The 21,058-nt window shown below is 48.6% G+C and overlaps 1 protein-coding gene across 2 annotated transcripts in view; it reads right to left on the bottom strand.

The window, feature by feature from the left end:
* Window positions 1-20,795, bottom strand: part of SMYD1 (SET and MYND domain containing 1) — a 41,160-nt gene extending 20,365 nt beyond the window's left edge. The window contains exons 1-4 of one of the 2 annotated variants that reach the window (XM_063925067.1): window positions 20,247-20,795; window positions 2,024-2,200; window positions 1,132-1,345; window positions 393-523 (exon numbers count right to left, since the gene is read on the bottom strand). In XM_063925067.1, coding sequence (XP_063781137.1) covers window positions 393-523; window positions 1,132-1,345; window positions 2,024-2,200; window positions 20,247-20,368 — 644 coding nt within the window. In that variant the 5' untranslated portion in view covers window positions 20,369-20,795. The remainder of the gene's footprint in view (window positions 1-392; window positions 524-1,131; window positions 1,346-2,023; window positions 2,201-20,246) is intronic. The other variant, XM_063925072.1, reaches the window with a different exon arrangement.
* Window positions 20,796-21,058: the final 263 nt, after the last annotated feature.

Genomic DNA, 21,058 nt, shown 5'->3' with positions numbered 1-21,058 from the left:
ATTTCATAGTAAAATCCTTCAGTCCTACAGAGAGGAGTTACCACACCCCCAAGATGCTGTGGCCTCAACCCCCTTGCCACAGGCAGCTTCTCCAGAAAGCCCTGGTATTCCAAAAGTGTCCACACCTCCACATTTGGCGGTGCTACTCTAGTACTAAGGGCCAACCAACCACTTGGCCATTCTGGAGAACTACACACACACACACACACACACACACACACACACACACACACTATAGACATTTGCCTTGCTACGTTCTGTGAAAATGAAGCTATAAAACTGGTCACCTAGGTCAAGATGTTTCTAGATAGAACATAAGAGTAAAGGCCAGGTCATTATACTCATTAAATGTCTTTGCAATTTGACACATCACAAGGAAATATTGTACTTACTTGCCATTATTGAAAATGACTGTGCAGTTAGGCCAGCAGTCATGGTTAACAAGACAAAGGTTTGGGAAAATGCCAACTCCCACAGCCTGAAGACCTCTTTGGTCACTTAAAGTGAATCCATTGCAGCTTATCTTTCCATGGAATGACGACCGGGGAGAGGTAGACAGACACAAGAAGGAAACCATCAATCAGCAAATACGTAAGCATGGAGCTGATGCTGTATTATTTATGTTTTATAAAAAAAATATATATTTTTAACGAACAATAAAATATAAGTTCATTATAGAAAATACAGAAAAATTTGAACATGATAAAATTTTGATTTACGTTTCTTACACCAGAATGTCGACATGGCCACTGTGTTGATAATTGTGAATGCTGTCACAATGCCAACAGTACAGGTTTAGAGTTAGGTTTAGGATTATCATTAGGTTTAGGGTTAAATGCGGTTAAGGTTAGGCACCGGTTAGGGTTGGGATAGGGTTAGGGCTCTAACACTAACAAAACGCTATGTTGGCATGCAGACTGTTGACATGTACAATGTCAACAATATGTCCATGTCACCATTGTTAACATATTGAGATTGCGCACGTTGACAGGTTGACATAACATCCGCGTCGACATTCTGAACGACGGCATTCGGCCAATGACGACATTCCGGTGTCGACACTCTGAATGTCAGCATAACGTACCACAGCCAGAAATCCTGTACACTTTGATCTCCAGCACTCAGACTTACCACTCCAAAGATATAGGAAATGTAGTGCATGCCGAACTGTTTATTCTGACTTGGCCAATAATCCAGAAAAAACTGAACATCTTCCATGAGTCCATTCCTTTCCTCTTCCTCAAACTTTAACAGGTGGTTCTCCAGGTCATCGACGGAAATGAAACACCCCTCCGTCAGCCCGCTTCCTTCTCTCTCTATCCGCCACATAATTCTAGCAGCAAGCCTGGTCACATGGCAGACACGCGTGATGCACACGTAAGGGACGTCATATCAAGTTATACAGTATTACCTGATCTCATTTATCTATTGCATGTTCCATGTAATCATATCTAATCAGGCATTTCCCCTGATACATGTCCATTCTCTCTTCCCCATAAATATATAAGCTATATAAAGCAGTCTTGTTATATATGTATAAAATAGTCTGGTGTCTTTGAAACATCAGAGATGGGGCTCAACAAGACCATATGTTTATCTACCTTTTATCTATTGTTATGGTTCATCTAGAAATCTAGGTCTAGTAACTATCATCCTCTCTCTCTTTCATGTATAGTATATGGGGCCATCTATCTAAAATGCTTTGGAATCTCTTCCTTCCTTCTCATTTGCATACTACAGCCACTGGCACAAGATGGTCTACAGACAGTTTTTAGGGGTCTATTCATGAAGCAGCGAAAAGAGTGGAGAAGTGAGCCTGTGGAGAAGTTGGCTATGGCAACCAATCAGCTGCTCTGTATGATTTTATAGTATGCAAATTATAAATGTTACTTAAATGCTGATTGGTTGCCATGGGCAACTTCTCCGCTGGCTCACTTCTCCGCTCTTTTCACTGCTTCATGAATAGACCCTTTAGTGTTTTAAATAAAACAAATGTTATTTTGTGTATGCGCTGTGGTCTTGCCTGATGTTTTCATTTGGCGCTCTGCCAAGTTTCTTGACGGAGGCGCACTCATATTTGTGGTCCACCCAGGCGTCCTTCTGGCAGGTCCGATCACAGTAATGTGCAAATTTACACTGTCCGCAACGCTGGAGCTTTTCCTGCTTCTTGAAGCACAAGTGGCAAACGGAGTGTGTGTAACTGAGAAGAGATATACAGTATATGAATGAAATGACTGTCACTGGCAATTCATATTTTATTATAGAATTAACCGTGTCCCTAATTATTACTTATCAATAAAACAGAAATAATTTTGCAGAAACTAGTATAATCTAATCTGAAATTCCACAATTTATTGCCAGTCATTTATAGGGCGGGATTTTATGAAGTCCGAGTTCAGCGGCCGTGCGGGAAGCCGGCTGAACTCAGACGTCTTTTTAAAGGGGCAATCATGTACTAGGCATGGTTTAGCCTTGTACATGATTGCCCCTTTAATAAAAAGTCACAGTTTGACCGGCTTCCCGCAAAATGGTTTTCAAGAATCACTTTAAAACTATTTAAAGCATCTCTGCACTAATGGCAGCTCTCCAGGGTCTGTTCTCCATGACAGAGGTGTACAGCTGGGTTCCTAGAATCTTTAGGATTAAAGGATTGAATGAGACATTGAGCTTGAAATGCTTCTTGTAAACTGCCCCTTCCCATTTGAATACTACTACTCCTGAATCATTCATGATTTGGTAGTAGTGGTTACTTGAAATTATCCCTTCACACGATAGTCGGTGAACTATTGAAATAGGCTCTGTTAGTCCTAAAGGTTGCTAACCCCAGACTAAGCATTTCTAGTGATTGTTGATTTTTGATATATATTTGATTTAAATTATACGTATTGATTTCGTAAATACACTGCATTGTTCTGGAGCATCTGGCAGCATTTTAATGTGTTATGTTTTATTTTTAATTGTGTGCACATATATGTAACAATGACAATGTCGCTTTGATGTGTTTCTGTATTTGCACTGCACTTTTGTTTTATGTTGTGTATTTCATCAAGAGGTCACGAATGTTGTTGACGTTGCCTTGGTTACTTATCTCCAACAGCCCGAGAGCGCCGGCTAGACGGACCGGTGACGCGTCACTTCCTGTGGGGGGAGTGACGTCAGTTCCGGGATCCGGGCAGCGCGACGGGCGACGGCGGTGAGAAACCTCCTTATGCACAGGTATTTAAACACTGAATATGGTCTAATATTGTATCCTGACGAAGGGGCTGTGTCCCCGAAACGTAGATTCATTAAAGCACTTTTTCTTCAACTTACTTGCTACGTCTCCCAGTGCCGCCCTCATTGCTGCTGTTGTTTATGGGATTGTATCCAGGAGGTGAAGGCACGTGGGGCAAGTTTTTTACAACGCTGGGGAGCGTGAGGAGTGCCGGGTCACACTGCATGGTATATATATATATATATATATATATATTTATTATCTATACACATATATAAATATGTATATCTCTCCTCCTTCCCCCATACACACTACAGTCTGTGTCTCCCTCTCTCCTTCCACCCACACACCCTACAGTCTGTCGCTTCAGGTCTTGATACATCTCCCCCATTGTCACTTGGGATCAAAGAACAATGGCTTCTAACAATTTTTTTTTTAAACAGTGCTATACATCACATGTATTGAGAAAGACATTGGGGGTCATTCCGAGTTGATCGCTCGCTAGCTACTTTTTGCAGCCGTGCAAACGCATAGTCGCCGCCCACTGGGGAGTGTATTTTAGCTGTGCAAGGGTGCAATTGCATGTGTAGCCGAGCGGTACAAAAATAGTTTGTACAGTTTCTGAGTAGCCCAGGACTTACTCAGCCGCTGCGATCACTTCAGCCTGTCTGGTCCCGGAATTGACGTCAGACACCCGCCCTGCAAATGCTTGGACACGCCTGCGTTTTTCCAACCACTCCCAGAAAACGGTCAGTTCCCACCCACAAACACCTTCTTCCTGTCAATCTCCTTGCAATCGGCTGTGCGAATGGATTCTTTGATAAATCCATCTCACAGCAACGATCCGCTTTGTACCCGTACGACGCGCCTGCGCATTGCGGTGCATACGCATGGGCAGTAGTGACCTGATCACTGCGCTGCGAAAATGGCAGGTCGGAATGACCCCCATTGTTTCCTCAGAATATGGGTTCATCACACAGCTATTACCCACATCTACGCATTTCTCAGACCCATAGCATAAACATCACCAGTCATTTTACAGAGTTGGCTGCTACAGCTTTAGGTGGACATTAGTGTGTCTGTCAGCGCAGGGTCTCCTACACGTACACACACAGCTTCTGCCAAGGGTAAGGGAAGTGTAAGGTGTTCATCACGTGGATGACAGATCTTAGCGCTCACTGAATGTCACATCTATTTTCTGCTCCATTACAGCCACACCATAATTCACTTTCATTTCCCTGCTCTACTACTAACAGCTCATCAACATGCAGTAAAGTACAGGACTCCTGCGCAAATCACTGCTCAATGTCATCGCCATTACTGGGTTCTATTCTTACAATTCTCACCACAAAAGACTCACAAAATGTGGGCTCCAAAATCCTATAGAAAATATAAGTTATTTTTAATAGCGAGCTTACTGGCAGTGAGATATAAGCTCTGGACATTTCCATCCTCGATCAGTGAGGACGTTTTACTAAAGGGACATTGGGGCAGCAGGATACATACAGAATAAGAAGCGAGTCTGTGCCCTTAGGACTAACAAATGCTTCGCTATGGGTTAGTAAAGCCTTATTCGTGTTCTGTTATTTCCCATCATCATTTTATTCCTCTCCGTGATCATTACAGTCAGCACTGTTATTCTGCATTGTACGTCTCATGTTTATTAAACTTTGCTCCTCGCCTAATTAATAGGGCAACTGCATTTTATATATAAAAAAAAAACTGTAGGTGGGACTTGTATCAAGCCTCGGGCAACTCTCCACTTTATCATTCATGAAGCTTTGATACGTCTCCCCCTAATCATGAAAATAAATTCTCCTTTGTACGCTGGCATATGGGACAAGTCCTCTGGATGCTGAATTGCCAATTTTATCCATCTGATGACCCAAAATGGCTGCTACACCCTTTGTATTATCGCAATGATCTCCGCATTTCATGCCTTTATTATGTTCATAATTTCTGTACTGTATTATGTTCATACGGGGCCTAATTCAGACCTGATCGTAGATGTGCTAGATTTAGCACAGATCTACGATCAGTCTTCAGACATGCGGGGTGACACCCAGCACAGGTCTAGTCCGCCCTGAATATAAGGCCTGACCTCCCCCGCACAAGTAAAAAAGCATCGCACAGCGGCGATGCTTTTGTACTAGAGGAGTAGCCAGAGCCGGCCTTAGGCATAGGCAAACTAGGCAAATGCCTAGGGCATTTGGTATGCTTAGGGGCACCATCAGCTTCTGCTGATTAAAATGATATGCGGCATGCCTATATTTTGTGTGTGACTGCGGCTGTATCTGCATACGAAACGCTATCCTACAGTGTATTCCTGGAAATCACTGTAATGTAGCTTTTCATATGCAGATACAGCCACAGTCGCACCCAGAATATAGGCATGCCGCATATCATTCTAATCACCAGAAGCTGCTTCTGCATACTAGTCACACAGCAATGCAAGATGCATTGTCATAAACAAAATGCGCCTGACGTTAGCAGAGATGCCAGCTGACTCATGCCAGGCATCTCTTGCAGAACTAGCGGCGGTGCTAGGGGGCACCAGCCAAAATCTTGCCTAGGGCATCATATTGGTTAGGGCCGGCTCTGGGAGTAGCTTCCAGCCAGTGCAGCTCCTGAGCGCTGGCAGGGAGCTACTCGTCGCTGCCCAGGTCTCAGTGGCTGCGTATGACGCCATGCAGCCACCGCGCCCCCCCCCCCAACAGTCCGGACACGTCTGAGGCCACCGGCCCACCCAGCTACTGCCTCTGCCTGTCAATCAGGCAGAGGCGATCGCAGGGCTAAGACAGGCGTCAGCTGTGTGGCAAGCGCCGGCACAGCGCATGCGCAGTTCAGACCTGATCGCTGCTGTGCGAAAACGCACAGCACCGATCAGGTCTGAATTAGCCCCACTATCTGTTAAGCATCTTGGAGAAAGAGCACTATATAAATAAAATAATAATAATAATAATAATAATATTTATTATTATTATTATTATTATAATCCTTCAAGGTCTGTCCAACGTCTTTCCAGAGTCAGACCTGTGTAATCTGTCCCCCACCACTGAATTCCACTGCAGGGCACAGAGTGAAGGGGTGAGACACGGCCAGGATGGGAGCAGGCCGGGGTAAGTGTAGCTGGGAATATAATTACCAGGATCACCTCGCTGTTGGGCAGATGGAGTTTATAAAAGATTTGCACTCAGAGCTGCCAAGAAATCTGTTGGCCCAGCATGTTAGAACGGGGGAAGCTCCATGACCCTTTTAGGCTGCCCCCTCCTGAGAGTGTATACTGTACTTTATAGCTTTACCACATACCTCCAAATATTTATAATGGGGACATCACAGTACAATGGGCGTAGCCACACATGGGGGCGGAGCATGTGCAGGGCCCCACAGAACTAGCAGATAAATTAACTACTTGAATGAAGATTAGTTTTTTCAAAAATTACGTAAAAAATTTACGGTTTTGTTACATTTAATTAAGCAAAAAAAAATGTATTTATGCTTCGAGTAGGTTTATACCTTTCCCATAATACAGAGCATACCAGAGCAAGTCACAGGATCCTCGACCACCATACCGGCTCCGGAATCCCGACCGTCAGCATACCGACATCTTTTCTCCCTCTTGGGGGTCCACGACCCCCCTGGAGGGAGAATAGATAGCATGGCGCACGTAGCAAGGGGCTCATTTGCGCTCACCCAGCTGTCAGTATGCCGGTGGTTGGGATTCCGGCGCAGGTATGCTGGTCCCCGGGACCCCGACCGCCGGCAAAGTGCAAACCATACTACACCCCTATTCCCCGACTAACTTTATTTGCCGGCACGTGGTATTCTGGGGCACAAACTGTTAAGTGATGCTGTTGCTCAGAGACCAGTACAGCACTGCCAGGGGGCCGGAGCAGCAGCAGGATATCATGTCTGCACTTCTGTAGTGCTGATTTCCATATACAATGGACAGAGCAGGGTGTTACGTTCACATGGGATGTGACTGTGGGGGTCATTCCAACCGATCGCACGCTGCGCTTCTTTGCAGCCGTGCGATCGGGTCGGAACTGCGCATATGCGGCAGCCGCATTGTGCAAGCGCGTTGTTGCCCGTCGACGGCTGTGGTCATGTACCCTTAGAAAAAAATACTGAAAAAATAGTATTTTAAGCACTTCCATGGCCACACTGCAGCCCAGTACTCAGCAGCAGAGTGTGCAGGGCTGATGAGAAGAGCTGCAGCTGCCAGGTAAGGAGGAGGGGGCCTGGGCCCCTACTGGACCATCACTGGGCCTCTCCATCAGACGTGGGCCCGGGTAATTTGTACCCTCTCCCCCCCTCTCTCGGCACCACTGCTTATGAATGTGTGACTGTATGTATGTGTACAGTATATGTGTGGGCTGAAGTGTTCCCTAGGGAGGAAAGGTAGGGAGGGGATGGTCTCCCCTTCTATTCTCACCAGACAGGGTCCAGCCCAGCAGCTGCAGAAGAGATGTAGACACACCCTGCATAAAATAAAATGGGGTTGTGATGTGTGACCACCTCCCCTTTTCCTGTACATAGTCTGATCACTGCATCCCAAATATTGCTCTTTAGGGACCCCCAGTCTTATATGCCCCAAGCCCCCCAAAGCTTTAATGCAGCTCTCTGTATCATACGTGTTGGAATTAGGAGGTATGCTATCACTGTTGTCCCTCCATAGCTACTATAGCCTGGAAACCAGTATCATATACAGGTAGGTGTAGGGTGTGTGTGGTGTACATGGGCACTTTAATCAACTGAAGCCCTGTGCCCAGTGCAGGGTCGTACCAGGCTGCCAGCAGTGCCACACTCCCAGCTCTGTAAGTATGGCAGCGGTACAGAAGCTAGTAATGGCTCTGGCACTGTGTCAGACATTTGTTACCCAGGAACTGCTGTGATGTCTGACAAACTAGCGCTGATGTAAAGCAGATAGAATAAAGGTATTCTGGGCAGAGAGATAACTGCTGTCTGAGCACTTCACAAAGCAATGGTTGATTGAGTAGGATTGTGCACCCCTTGTTTACTATCTCCATCCCTCAGTCTGTGATACTGTTTATGCTGCTACTACTATAAATTATATAGACAGAGGATTTGCTTTAATTCTCATTAGAAACATGTTAGTTGCCAATAATTATTTTATGAATTTGGCAATAAAAAGTATTTGTTAGGGATATAAAACCAGAAACAGCTGCACACACAACACATATGTCAGTATACTACATATAACTAATCATTGGTATAGGTGCTGGGTGCAGTATATTTTGTCACCATTCATAACAACGCCATAATGTCGCAGTGCATTGCGATATACTGTGATGTGACATTGACCACGTCGACATCCACCATATCAACACTGATTAAATATCGACATGATTAGGATGTTGACAAAACGTCCCTGATGGTCTAGCGGTGACTTACCTGGTACGTTAGCTCCAACTGTGTCTTCCAGGTCCGACAGTGACGTTTTTGATGACTTCCGGTGGATCCTGTTATGTTTCTGATATTGCGCTTTGCTAACCCTCCCCCTAGCGCATAAGCCTCCTCTCCCACAGCCTAACCCTAACCCTCCCCCTAGTGCCTAACACCTCACCCTAGTGCATAACCCTAACCTTCCCCTAGTACCTAACTCTCCCCTTTTGTAGCCTATACCTCCGCTCCTGTAGCCTAACCCTAACCCGCCCCTAAAGTAGCCTAACCCTAAACCTCCCACTAGTGCCTAACCTAAGCTCTCTCCCTATTGCCTAAACTTAACCATCCCCCTAGTGCCTAACCATAACCCTCTCCTTTTGTAGCCTGACCCTAACCCTCCTCGCCTGTAGCCTAACCCTAACCCTCCACTCCCGTAGCCTAAACCTAACTCCCAGTGCCTAACCCTATCCCTCCCCCTAGTGCCTAACCCTAACTCGTAGCCTAACACTCCACTGCTGCAGCCTAACCCTCCCCTCCCGCAGCCTAACCCTAACCCTCCCCTCCTGCAGCCTAAACTTAACCCTCCTCTCCCGTAGCATAATACTAGCTACAGTCATTAGCTACAGGAGTTATTCCAGAGGACTGGAAAAGAGCAAACATAGTCCCACTGCACAAAAGTGGAAGCAAAGAAGAGGCAAACAACTACAGACCAGTGAGTCTTACATCAGTACTAGGGAAAGTGATGGAAACACACTTAAAAGAAAGAGTTGTAGATTATCTCAAGTCCAGAGATTTACAGGATCCAAAACAGCATGGATTCACTGGGGGGAGATCATGTCAAACAAATCTTATTGACTTTTTTGACTGTGTGACTAAAGTGATGGATAAAGGTGGAGTCTTGGATATAGTTTATCTAGACTTTAGTAAGGCTTTTGACACTGTTCCACATTGCAGCCTGCTAAATAAACTTGGAAGTTTGGGATTGGATACTAGGATTATTGAATGGATAAGATCTTGGTTGAAGGTTAGAAAACAGAGTTGTGGTAAATGGAGTGCATTCACAGGAGGGAAATGTTACCAGTGGAGTACCCCAGAGATCTTTACTTGGACCAGTGCTTTTTAATATCTTTATTGGTGACATTGCAAATGTCATTAAAGGGAAAGTATGCCTATTTGCAGATGACACAAAGGTATGCAACAGGGTAGACACACCAGGTGGGGTAAAACAAATGATTGAGGATCTAGGTAGACTAGAGGAATTGTCAAGAGTCTGGCAATTACAGTTTAATGCCAAAAAATGCAAAATCATGCACTTGGGTCTCAAAAATCCAAAGTCTAAATATAGTATTAATGGCACTATACTGGGAACTACTGAGGAGGAACGGGATCTAGGATGAGGAAGGCTTGTCAGATGCCACTGTATAGGTCATTGGTACGTCCTCGTCTAGAATACTGTGTTTAATTCTGGAGGCCATATCTTCAAAAGGATATAAATACATTAGAGACTGTACAAAGAAGGGCAACTAAAATGGTGCATGGCCTGCATCACAAAACTTACCCAGAAAGACTAAGAAATCTCAATATGTATAGTTTGGAGCAGAGAAGGGAAAGGGAGGACATGATAGAAACTTTCAAATATATCAAGGGTTTTAACAAAGTCTAGGAGGGAAACATTCTCCAAATGAAGAGAAGCAATAGGACACGAGGACATGCACTGAGACTGGAGGGGGGGAGGTTCAGGAGAAATGTGAGGAAAAATGACTACACAGAAAGGGTAGTGGACAAGTGGAATAGCCTCCCATAAGAGGTGGTAGAGGCTAAGACGGTAGAGCAATTTGAACATGCATGGGAGGCATAAGGATATCCTTGCAAAGAAATAAGGATCAAATAAGGTTTGCGGCAAAAATATGGTAGAAAAAAAAAGTGGTTCTTATCTGCCATCAAATTCTATGTTTCTATGTTTACTAACCCTTCCCTCCTGCAGCCTAACCCTAACCCTTCTCTCCCCTTCAGCAGCCTAATCCTCCCCACCCACAGCCTTTGCCCCAACCCTCCTCTAGCCTAATACTAACCCTCCTTTCCCGTAGCCTGACCCTAACCCTCCCCCTAGTGCCTAACCCTCCCCCTAGTGCCTAACCCTAACCCTCTCCTTTTGTAGCCTAACCCTAACCCTCCTCTCCTGTAGCCTAACACTAACCCTCCCCTCCCGTAGCCTAACTCTAACCCCCCCTACTGCCTAACCATAAACTTCCTCCTAGTGCCTAACCCTCCCCCTAGTGCAGGCTTTTTCAACCAGTGTGCCGTGGCACACTAGTGTGCCACGAACAGTTGCAAGGTGTGCCGCGGAGCCAGAGCAGCTTCCTGCACCTTCAGAGTGAACTGTTGGCCCGGGCTCTTCTTAGAGGATCAGTCATGCTCCGGCCGTGATCTATGCCTTGATGACGCTGCGGTGTGATATCATAGGTCACGGCCACCGAATCTCACCACCCAGCCAGCCCACCTGCCTGCATACACATCTTCCAGTTTCTGCCTGCATACACAGCTTTCCTTGCCCACCCACTTCCACACCTGCCCGACCGCCCGCTGCTCAGTATTCGCAGCACTCCACTATGAAGAACCCCCGCCACTGAGGTACAGGGAGGAGGACAGCTGACTGGTAGCGGCTAATATTTGTTATGTTATTTCTCCTGTGTGGAGCAATAGGATTTATCGATTTATGGGGGGAACAATGTGAATAATTCATGTGTGGAGCATTAGGATTTATGGGGGTAACAATGTGAGTTCATGTGGGGAAAAAACAATGTATGTGTGGATTTTTTTTATACTGTGAGGGTCAATGTGTGATTTTTGTTTCTGTGGGGAACTGATGGTGTGCCTTGCCAATTTTAAAATAGTGTTTGGTGTGCCACAAGTGAAAAAAGGTTGAAAATCACTGCCCTAGTGCCTAACCCTAACCCTCTCCTTTTGTAGACTAACCCTAACCCTTCCCTCCAGTAGCCTAACCCTACCCCCCCAGTGCCTAACCCTCCCACTAGTGCCTAACCCTCCCACTAGTGCCTATCCCTCCCCTTTCGTAGTCTAACTCACACCTGCTGCAGTCTAAACTTCCAGCCTGCAGCCTAACCCTCCCCTCCCACAGCCTAACCCTAACCCTCATTTTCTGCAGCCTAACCCTCCTTTTCCGTAGCCTAATACTAATCCTTCCCTCCTGCATCCTAACCCTAACCATCCTTTCCTGCAGCCTAAACCTCCTTTTCCGTAGCCTAATACTAATCCTTCCCTCCTGCATCCTAACCATCCTTTCCTGCAGCCTAAACCTCCTTTTCCGTAGCCTAATACTAATCCTTCCCTCCTGCATCCTAACCCTAACCATCCTTTCCTGCAGCCTAACCCTCCCCTCATGCAACCTAACCCTTGCCCTTCCCTTCTGCAGAGTAACCTTCACCCTCCCTTCCTGCAGCCTAACCCACCCCTCCTGCAGCCTATCCCTACCTTCCTGCAGTTTAACCCTTCCCTCCTGCAGCCTATCCCTAGTCCTTATCTCCAGCAGCCTAACCCTAACCCTCCCCTCCTGCAGCCTAACCCTTATCTCCCGCAGCCTAACTGTAACCCTCCCCTCCAGCAGCCTAATCCTAACCATTCCCTCCCACAGTCTAACCCTAACCCTCCCCCCCGCCTTCCCCCACAGCCTACCCCTAACATTCCACACCCGCAGCCTAACCCTAAACCACCCCACTGGCAGCCTAACCCTAACACTCCCCACCTGCAGCCTAACCCTAACCCTCACCTCCTGCAGCCTAACCCTCCTCACCCGCAGCCTAACCCTAACCCTCATCTCCTGCAGCCTAACCCTCCTCACCCGCAGCCTAACCCTCCCCATCCGCAGCCTAACCCTCCTCACCCGCAGCCTAACCCTAACCCTCACCTCCTGCAGCCTAACCCTCCCCACTCGCAGCCTAACCCTCACCTCCTGCAGCCTAACCCTCCTCACCCGCAGCCTAACCCTAACCCTCATCTCCTGCAGCCTAACCCTCCCCACCCGCAGCGTAACCCTCCCCACCCGCAGCCTAACCCTAACCCTCATCTCCTGCAGCCTAACCCTCCTCACCCGCAGCCTAACCCTCCCCACCCGCAGCCTAACCCTCCTCACCCGCAGCCTAACCCTAACCTCCTGCAGCCTAACCCTCCTCACCCGCAGCCTAACCCTCCTCACCCGCAGCCTAACCCTCCTCACCCGCAGCCTAACCCTAACCTCCTGCAGCCTAACCCTCCTCACCCGCAGCCTAACCCTAACCCTCATCTCCTGCAGCCTAACCCTCCCCACTCGTAGCCTAACCCTCACCTCCTGCAGCCTAACCCTAACCCTCATCTCCTGCAGCCTAACCCTCCCCACCCGCAGCGTAACCCTCCCCACCCGCAGCCTAACCCTAACCCTCATCTCCTGCAGCCTAACCCTCCTCACCCGCAGCCTAACCCTCCCCACCCGCAGCCTAACCCTCCTCACCCGCAGCCTAACCCTAACCTCCTGCAGCCTAACCCTCCTCACCCGCAGCCTAACCCTCCCCACCCGCAGCCTAACCCTCCTCACCCGCAGCCTAACCCTAACCTCCTGCAGCCTAACCCTCCTCACCCGCAGCCTAACCCTAACCCTCATCTCCTGCAGCCTAACCCTCCCCACTCGTAGCCTAACCCTCACCTCCTGCAGCCTAACCCTAACCCTCATCTCCTGCAGCCTAACCCTCCCCACCCGCAGCCTAACCCTCCCCACCCGCAGCCTAACCCTAACCCTCATCTCCTGCAGCCTAACCCTCCTCACCCGCAGCCTAGCCCTAATCTTCCCCACCTGCAACCTAACCCTCCCCACCCGTAGCCTAACCCTCACCTCCTGCAGCCTAACCCTCCCCACCCACAGCCTAACCATAACCTCCTCTCCCCAGAGCTGGCTTAAGGGGAGATTACAGGCGGTAAATTCCCCGGGCCCCCTATCCCACGGGGGCCCTTGCCTAGAGCTGATCTGACCCAGCTTTGGCTGCTGTTGATGCCATGATTTCCCCGTGCCTGCGCTGCTGAAGTAATCAGCAGGATGCAGGCATGAGGAGGCCGGGATCACTCATAAGCAACAGCGCTCAGAGCCGGAATTAGCTGGGAAGAGAGGGGCATCGGCTCACACTGGTGAGCGGCAGCAGCAGCGCCCGAAGCCGGGGAGAGCAGCATCAGCTCACACTGGTAAGCGGCAGCAACACCCGGACCCTGGGACTTTGCCCAGAAGAGATAAGAGGCAGCAGCCTCTATCTGGTCGGTGGAGAGGCACGGTGGCCCCCTGAAGGCTTAATCCATCCCTGCCTCTACTGCAGCCTAACCCTAACCCTCCTCTCTCGTAGCCTAACCCTAAACCTCTGCTGCTGCAGTGTAACCCAAACCCACCAGTCCCAGCAGAATATCAGCATGTCACGTGTCAGCATTTCACACGGCGACATTGTGGGCATGTCGATATCCTGCAGATGCCGACATGCTCAAATTCAACATTTTAACAATGCTGGCATCATAACAGTCTACATGCACAAAACAGGAAGGGTGGGTATTAACTTTTGTCTCAATCGGGCAGATGTATTAAGCCTGGAGACGGAATAAGGAAGTGATAAACCAGTGATAAGTGCAAGGTGATAAACGCACCAGCCAGTCAGCTCCTAACTGGTCATTTACATATTGGAGCTGATTGGCTGGTGCGTTTATCACCTTGCACTTATCACTGGTTTATCACTTCCTTATGCCTTCTCCAGGTTAATACATCTGCCCATATTCCTTGTCAAGAAAATACCACGCCCTGACCAACTTATGACAAACCCATTTCCATTAAGCCACACCCACTCTGGTAGACCATGCTTCTTTTGACATACACAAATCCTGCACAAATCAGGACATCTGGGTCACACGTTTTTTCCCTGTAACCTTTTGCCTCTTAACATTGTCAAGGGAGAATTTCTTGTCCAGTAGGAGTATGGTATATCGGTAATTTAACATAAGTGGACATTGCGCAGCATGTTTTGGTGGAACCCATGGCGGGTAATGCTTACAGCGTACTTTGCAACTGTCCCAACTTCATTGAAAATAGAGTTTTTTGACGGAGCGGAGAGTGGCCTAACACTACAGAGGCAATAGGCCCGCCTACTGAGATGTGGCCACACCCACTACAATGCAGTTACACCCCCACCTTCCCTATTCACAATTATTGTGCCTTCAATATATCTGATCTTTACTTAATTTCCATTGAACAAAAAACACTGAAACAGGGTGTTTTATTCTTGACTAGACTTTTGTTCCATACATTGCAGTGGCACCCGCTGTCCATATAGTACTTGTTGGGGATAAGGGCCATCCCGCACAGAACAGATATAGGGGCCGATTCAGAGTTGATTGTAGATGTGCTAAAATAAAGCACATCTACGATTAATTACTCTGACATGCGGGGGGACGCCCCCAGTACAGGGCAAATCCGCCCTGCATGCCGAATCCAGCCCTCCACCCGCAGACATGCAAGAGCATCGTGCGGCGGCGATACTTTTGCATGTTTAGAGTAGACCTCTGCCTAGCTGCGAAGGCAGACGGCTACCCGCCATGTTTCGTCACACAGCCGCCTTTGGCCCCCCCAACACCGCCGCAACGTCCCCTCCAGTCCCGCAACCACCTCTGCCTGTCAATCAGGCAGAAGCAATCGCACAAGTGAGATGCCATTGCATCTCACTGTGTGCGCACGCACAATGCGGCTGCTGCGTGTGTGCACACTTCACCGGGCTTCAGCCTGCGACCACTGCCATAGCAGCATCCAGGTATGAATCAGCCCCATAGTTTCAATTTCAGCCTCGCAGTACATGTTATTTAAAACTAGCATGTGACTACTTAATGGACAACTTTGTAAATGATATATGGAGAACTCTACCATAAATACAGAAAGGGTCCTAACTAGGAATGTGCCACCGGTAAATCCGCCCAGAGTGCAAGCCTGAGGGGCTTGCACCGTCGCTGCTTAATTTGCACCATATTTACCGTCTTTTTTGCTGCTCTCTCTGGGAGAGAGCAGCCAGGTCGGTTCGGCAGGGGGGCGGGCTGCGATGTGTGTGTAGAGGGGGGCGGGTCGGAGGCGGACCAGGGGCGTGGTGGAGGCGGACCAGGGGTGTGGTGGAGGCGGACCGGGGGCGTGACTATGGGGATCGTGTCGTGTAAGCCCCGCCCCCGTTGTGTAATGCCGCTATTATGGCATTATACAGCATGGGGCGTGGCTACGATGATGCGATTCAACAAGAATCGCGTCATCGCCTGCCCGGACCGCCCACTTTACTCGCTAAGTGGGCGGCCGGGCTTGGGGGGACCCCTGTAATCGGGAGACTTGCCTGCTCTTCCGGGGGGCCAGGAGGGTCACCCGATTTTCGGGAGCCTCCCGGCCATTCCGGGAGAGTAGGCAAGTCTGAGTTGCACCTGTCTTGATCATACTTGCCTACCCTCCTGGAATGGCCGGGAGTCTCCCGAAAATCGGGTGACCCCCCCCCCGGTTCCCCGGAAAAGCAGGCAAGTCTACCGATTTCAGGGGTCACTCCCTGCCCGGCTGCCCACTTAGCAAGTAAAATGGGCTGTCCGGGCAGGCGATGACACGATTCTTGTTGAATCGCGTCATCATAGCTACGTCCCCTGCTGTATAATGCCGGTAATAGCAGTATTACACAGTGGGGGGCGTGGCTTACATGACGTGTTCAGCAGCCATGCCCCCATTCCACCTCTGGTCCGCCCCTGTTCAGCCTCTGGATCGGCCCCCTCTGCACGTCACTTCCCTGCCCGCCCCCCTGCTGAGCCGACCGGCTGCTCTCTCCCGGAGAGAGCAGCCCAGAAGTCGGCAAGTATGGTCTTGAGGCATGCAAGGGCACCCTGCTCCTTAAAGAGACACCAGGTGTGTCCTTAGGTGCAGTGCCGTTTCTAGCGGCAGGCGAGCCGTGCAACCGCACGGGGCACCCGCCGCGGCACTTTGTGACTCCTTATCTCCTCTCCTCTCTCTCCCCAAGCGCTCCTGCTCGGGGGGCGGGGCTTCGCAGAATGACGCGTTTGCGTCGTGACGTCACGACGCAAACGCGTCATTCCGCGAAGCCCCGCCCCCCGAGCAGGAGCGCTCGGGGAGAGAGAGGGAGGAGAGGAGATATGCATGGAAGGAGGAGGCGGCGGCGCGAGGGACGTGAGTCGGCGGGACCCGAAGAGCGGGAAGATGTAAGAATCATCTCTCTCTCTCTCTCTCTCTCCCTTCCTTCCCCCTCCCCCCACTTGACACCTGCCTGCCGCACTGTGTAAAATGGGGATACCTGCCTGCCGCACTGTGTAAAATGGGGATACCTGCCTGCCGTACTGTGTAAAATGGGGACACCTGCCTGCCGCACTGTGTAAAATGGGGATACCTGCCTGCCGCACTGTATAAAATGGGGATACCTGCCTGCAGCACTTTGTAAAATGGGGACACCTGCCTGCCGCGCTGTGTAAAATGGGGACACCTGCCTGCCGCGCTGTGTAATATGGGGACACCTGCCTGCTGTAATGTGTAAAAAGGGGACTTTTTAAATTTTTTTTTTTCCCTGTGGTGGGTGTGATGATATCAGATGAGGCCACGCCCACTTTAATGAGACCACGCCCATTTTAATCAGGCCACACACCCTTGTCGGGAGCGCGCGCGCCTTCGCCGAGAGCATGCTTTTTCTTTTTATGGCTATATGGGGGGGGGGGGGCACGCAATTTTTTTTTATAGCAATGGGGGGGGGGGGCGCATTTTGAAATCTCGCACTGGGAGCCAAATTGTCTAGAAACGGCCCTGCTTAGGTGTCACCTAGTGCACCGCTCCCTGACGTCACATGCGCTGGGTTTGGGGGGAATATATGGGCACAGAAGTGCCTGACTACAGCACTAATTACAGATAGCTTGTGTGTTAACAAACAGCAGAGACAATGTGGGCCCAAACTAGTGTCTTGGCTAGGGCCCCACGCAGAGTCGGACTGGCCCACAGGGGAAAAGGGGAAACCACCGGTGGGCCCTACTGCCTGTGGGCCCTCCTCCTCCTCTAGGGATCAAGTTCCAGACTATCCTAGTGCACTGGATTTATGCATTATACATATGTTAAATTATACTTCACAATAATTTGGTTTATTATATATTTACCAAGGGGCACAGAACATGTAATGGTTAGCCAAACCTCTGTGGTGGCTGGCCACGCCCCACTGGACCCTGGCTACACCTTTAAGCATGGGCCCCTACAGCAGCATTCCCCCAGTGGGCCTTTCTTGACCCAGTCCGACACTGGCCCCATGGGGTATCAATCAGGCTCTGATCCCTGTTATTGACAAATAAGCTATCTGTAATTAGTGCCATAATTAGATGCAGAGATGTAGCTACAGTATGAAAGCGCCAGCAAATCGCCTATATTATATAGATGTCAAGAGATTTTTCACATAATAAAAGTAACATTGGCCCTCATTCTGAGTTGATCGCTCGCTAGCTTTTAGCAGCAGTACAAACGCTAAGCCGCCGCCCTCTGGGTGTGTATCTTAGCTTAGCAGAAGTGTGATCGAAAGATTAGCAGAACTGCACAGGAAAAATGTCATGCAGTTTCTGAGTAGCTCCAGACCTACTCCTATCTTGCTAAGACTGCAGTCTGTTTAGTTCCTGGTTTGACGTCACAAACACGCCCTGCGTTCGGCCAGCCACTCCCCCCGTTTCTGCAGCCACTTCTGCGTTTTTGCCTGGCACGCCTGCGTTTTTTTTAGCACACTCCCTGAAAACGGCGAGTTGCCGCCCAGAAACACCCACTTCCTGTCAATCATACTACGAACACTCGAGCGACTGAAAAACGTCGCTCGAGCTTGGGTAAAACTACAAAGTTTTGTGTGAAAGTACTTAGCGCATGTGCGCTGCTTACCATGCGCATACACAGAATTGCCGCTTTTTCACTTGATCGCTCCGCTGCGACAAAAACGGCAGCGAGCGAATAACTCGGAATGAGGGCCATTGATATAGCTAACAGCTGCCAGTAAATTTACTGACACGCTGTAGTAAAAAGTCACATGTACACCTTCAGTGTGGCCAGTAAGATTCAGACCTCTGGTGTCTGTCATTACCATAACACAGTGCGGATGAGATGTACAGGATTGTATATACTGTACTGTAGTTCTTTACTTTCCAGTTCTGCATACATTTTTGAAACTGCACGATCACATGTCAACACAAAATGGCGGCTGTCAGTAGAGGTTACAAAAATCAAGTCAATAAAAAAGTATTTTGTAGCGTTAGCAATCCTGATTCAGGCCAGTACAAAGCAACGTGTCTATCCTCAGTGTGTCATCTGGGAGCAACGCTTAGGTCTGTGACAATGGTCCTGATTTATAGCAGTAAGCTAATGTTGCCGCAGATGCAAATTGTGACTCAGAGGATGTACGAAAATATGCTAATGTCACAGCCACCGGGATTTGTATAGAGACGCCCACCGCAGCCCATCGCAGCTGCGTACACATGTGCAGTATCGATGCAAATCTGGACAACATCGACTCCTTGGGTAAGTCTACAGTCACTCAGAAAGGCCGCCGCAACTGAGACGCCAGAGTCATGAATCCAGCGTACACTCCCTGAAAACGGTCCTGACATGCCCGCATTTTTGGCGTTACCTCCCACAAAATGGCCGCTCCCTGTCAATCACTTACAAATGAATCCTCACTGCCAGTCAGATATTAGTTACTGTAGTAAGGACAGGTAATTATCCATGAATGAAATAAAACCATAGTATCATGCAGAGCTCTGTTGCCTTACTGGTGTAGACACTCAACAAAAATGCTGCCCATTCATTAGGAAGACGCCCCCCGCGCCAGCTTCCCGGTATACGATAGATCAAAAGGTGCTTTTGCACCTTACAATCTATCATACGATCCACAATGGACCCCTACCCGGCTCTACTGATCATATGTGCAGCACATATGATCAGTTGATGCGATGTGCGACCCGTGGGGACGCGCATCGTAATCGCACCAAAAACATGCACGATGTGCATGCGATGGGTTGAATGACGCGTCGATATCGTGTATTCGTACACCATATCGACGTAGTGTAGGGCCAGCTTAACAGTAAATCCGTTGTGTTAAATGCCTGTCAGTAAGTTTCAGCATTTCAGGAGAATAGCAGAAGTTGGATGTATTGGCATAAAGAGAAGCTACACCGCAAATGAGTGTTATGTATTCACAATAGGTTATACAATGACAAATACGTTTTTTAAACTGCAATAACAGTGTCACCCAGCGACATACCTAGTGGACACATGCCATGAATTGATTACACATAGAGCACAGCATTGTAGTACTGTAGGTAATACCAGTCACACAGGCATTTAATTGTCATCCCCAGGCTCTCCTGACAGGTCCAGCTGTAGCGCCTTCATGTGCCACACTGCCAGGCTACGTATTCCCATATATAGCTGATCAAATTCATTCAAGGCTATTATTATTATTATTATTATTATTATTATTATTATTATCCTTTATTTATAAGGTGCCACAAAGTGTCTGCAGCGCAGTAAAGGGAAACTCTATATAACTCTCTGCAGGAATACACTTACTTGTCAAACACCACGGCAGAATAGGCAGGTTCTGCAAAGATAACGTCACCAGCCCAGAGATCTCTGGTGGCCCTCAGGCCCCGTCCCTTGCCTTCGGAGTTAAACATCTCCACGTTCTCCATCTCTGCGGTCGTCTTCTCCCAGAGCTGCACAGAACTGAAGTCAGCCTGGCTGCTAACTACCGTCCCAATCCCCAGACACGTCTGCTATTTCAGCACCTTCACATTCCCACAACGAGCAGTCCTATAAAAGGAAGATCCCCCTCCCTTCCCTGCCTGTCCCACAGCTCAGAGGTAATTGCACTTTCCCCAATGACCACACTCACCCTATACCAGGCTGGAATATCTGCTAATGTGTTTAAACTGTATTACAAAGAGTGTATCCACTGACAAGTGTCATAAAGTCCACCCACATTGATATACTACAATATTCTATTTACGCTACGCTCCGCGAAACTTGTTATCGACTTTCTATTTACGGAAACCAGTTGCTTGGCCCCATCAAGTGACAACAGCTGAGTGTGTGGGAGATACTGTGCAGCCCCTTGTTCCTCTCCAATGTGTCTCTGTACTTAGAACGAGAAATAATAAAAGGGAACAAGGGTATTGTTGCAGCTGTTTTATTAGGCAGTTCCAATAAAGGTTCATGTAACACAAGCAGCAGTGATAGGGGCACGGGATATCAGGAACTGTCCAGCAGAGTCCCTGTAATGCAGTTGAGCTTAAAATAGCTGGACATGTAAGCGAATAACCCTGAAGAAGTGCCTACGGCATTCGGGAAAGTTCTCCGGCTTTCCATACAACTCACAGTCA

This window comes from Pseudophryne corroboree, chromosome 1, assembly GCF_028390025.1.
Source record: "Pseudophryne corroboree isolate aPseCor3 chromosome 1, aPseCor3.hap2, whole genome shotgun sequence".
Lineage (NCBI taxonomy): Eukaryota > Metazoa > Chordata > Amphibia > Anura > Myobatrachidae > Pseudophryne > Pseudophryne corroboree.
Note: the sequence above shows the minus strand (reverse complement) of the source record. Positions and strands in the feature narration are given on the sequence as shown.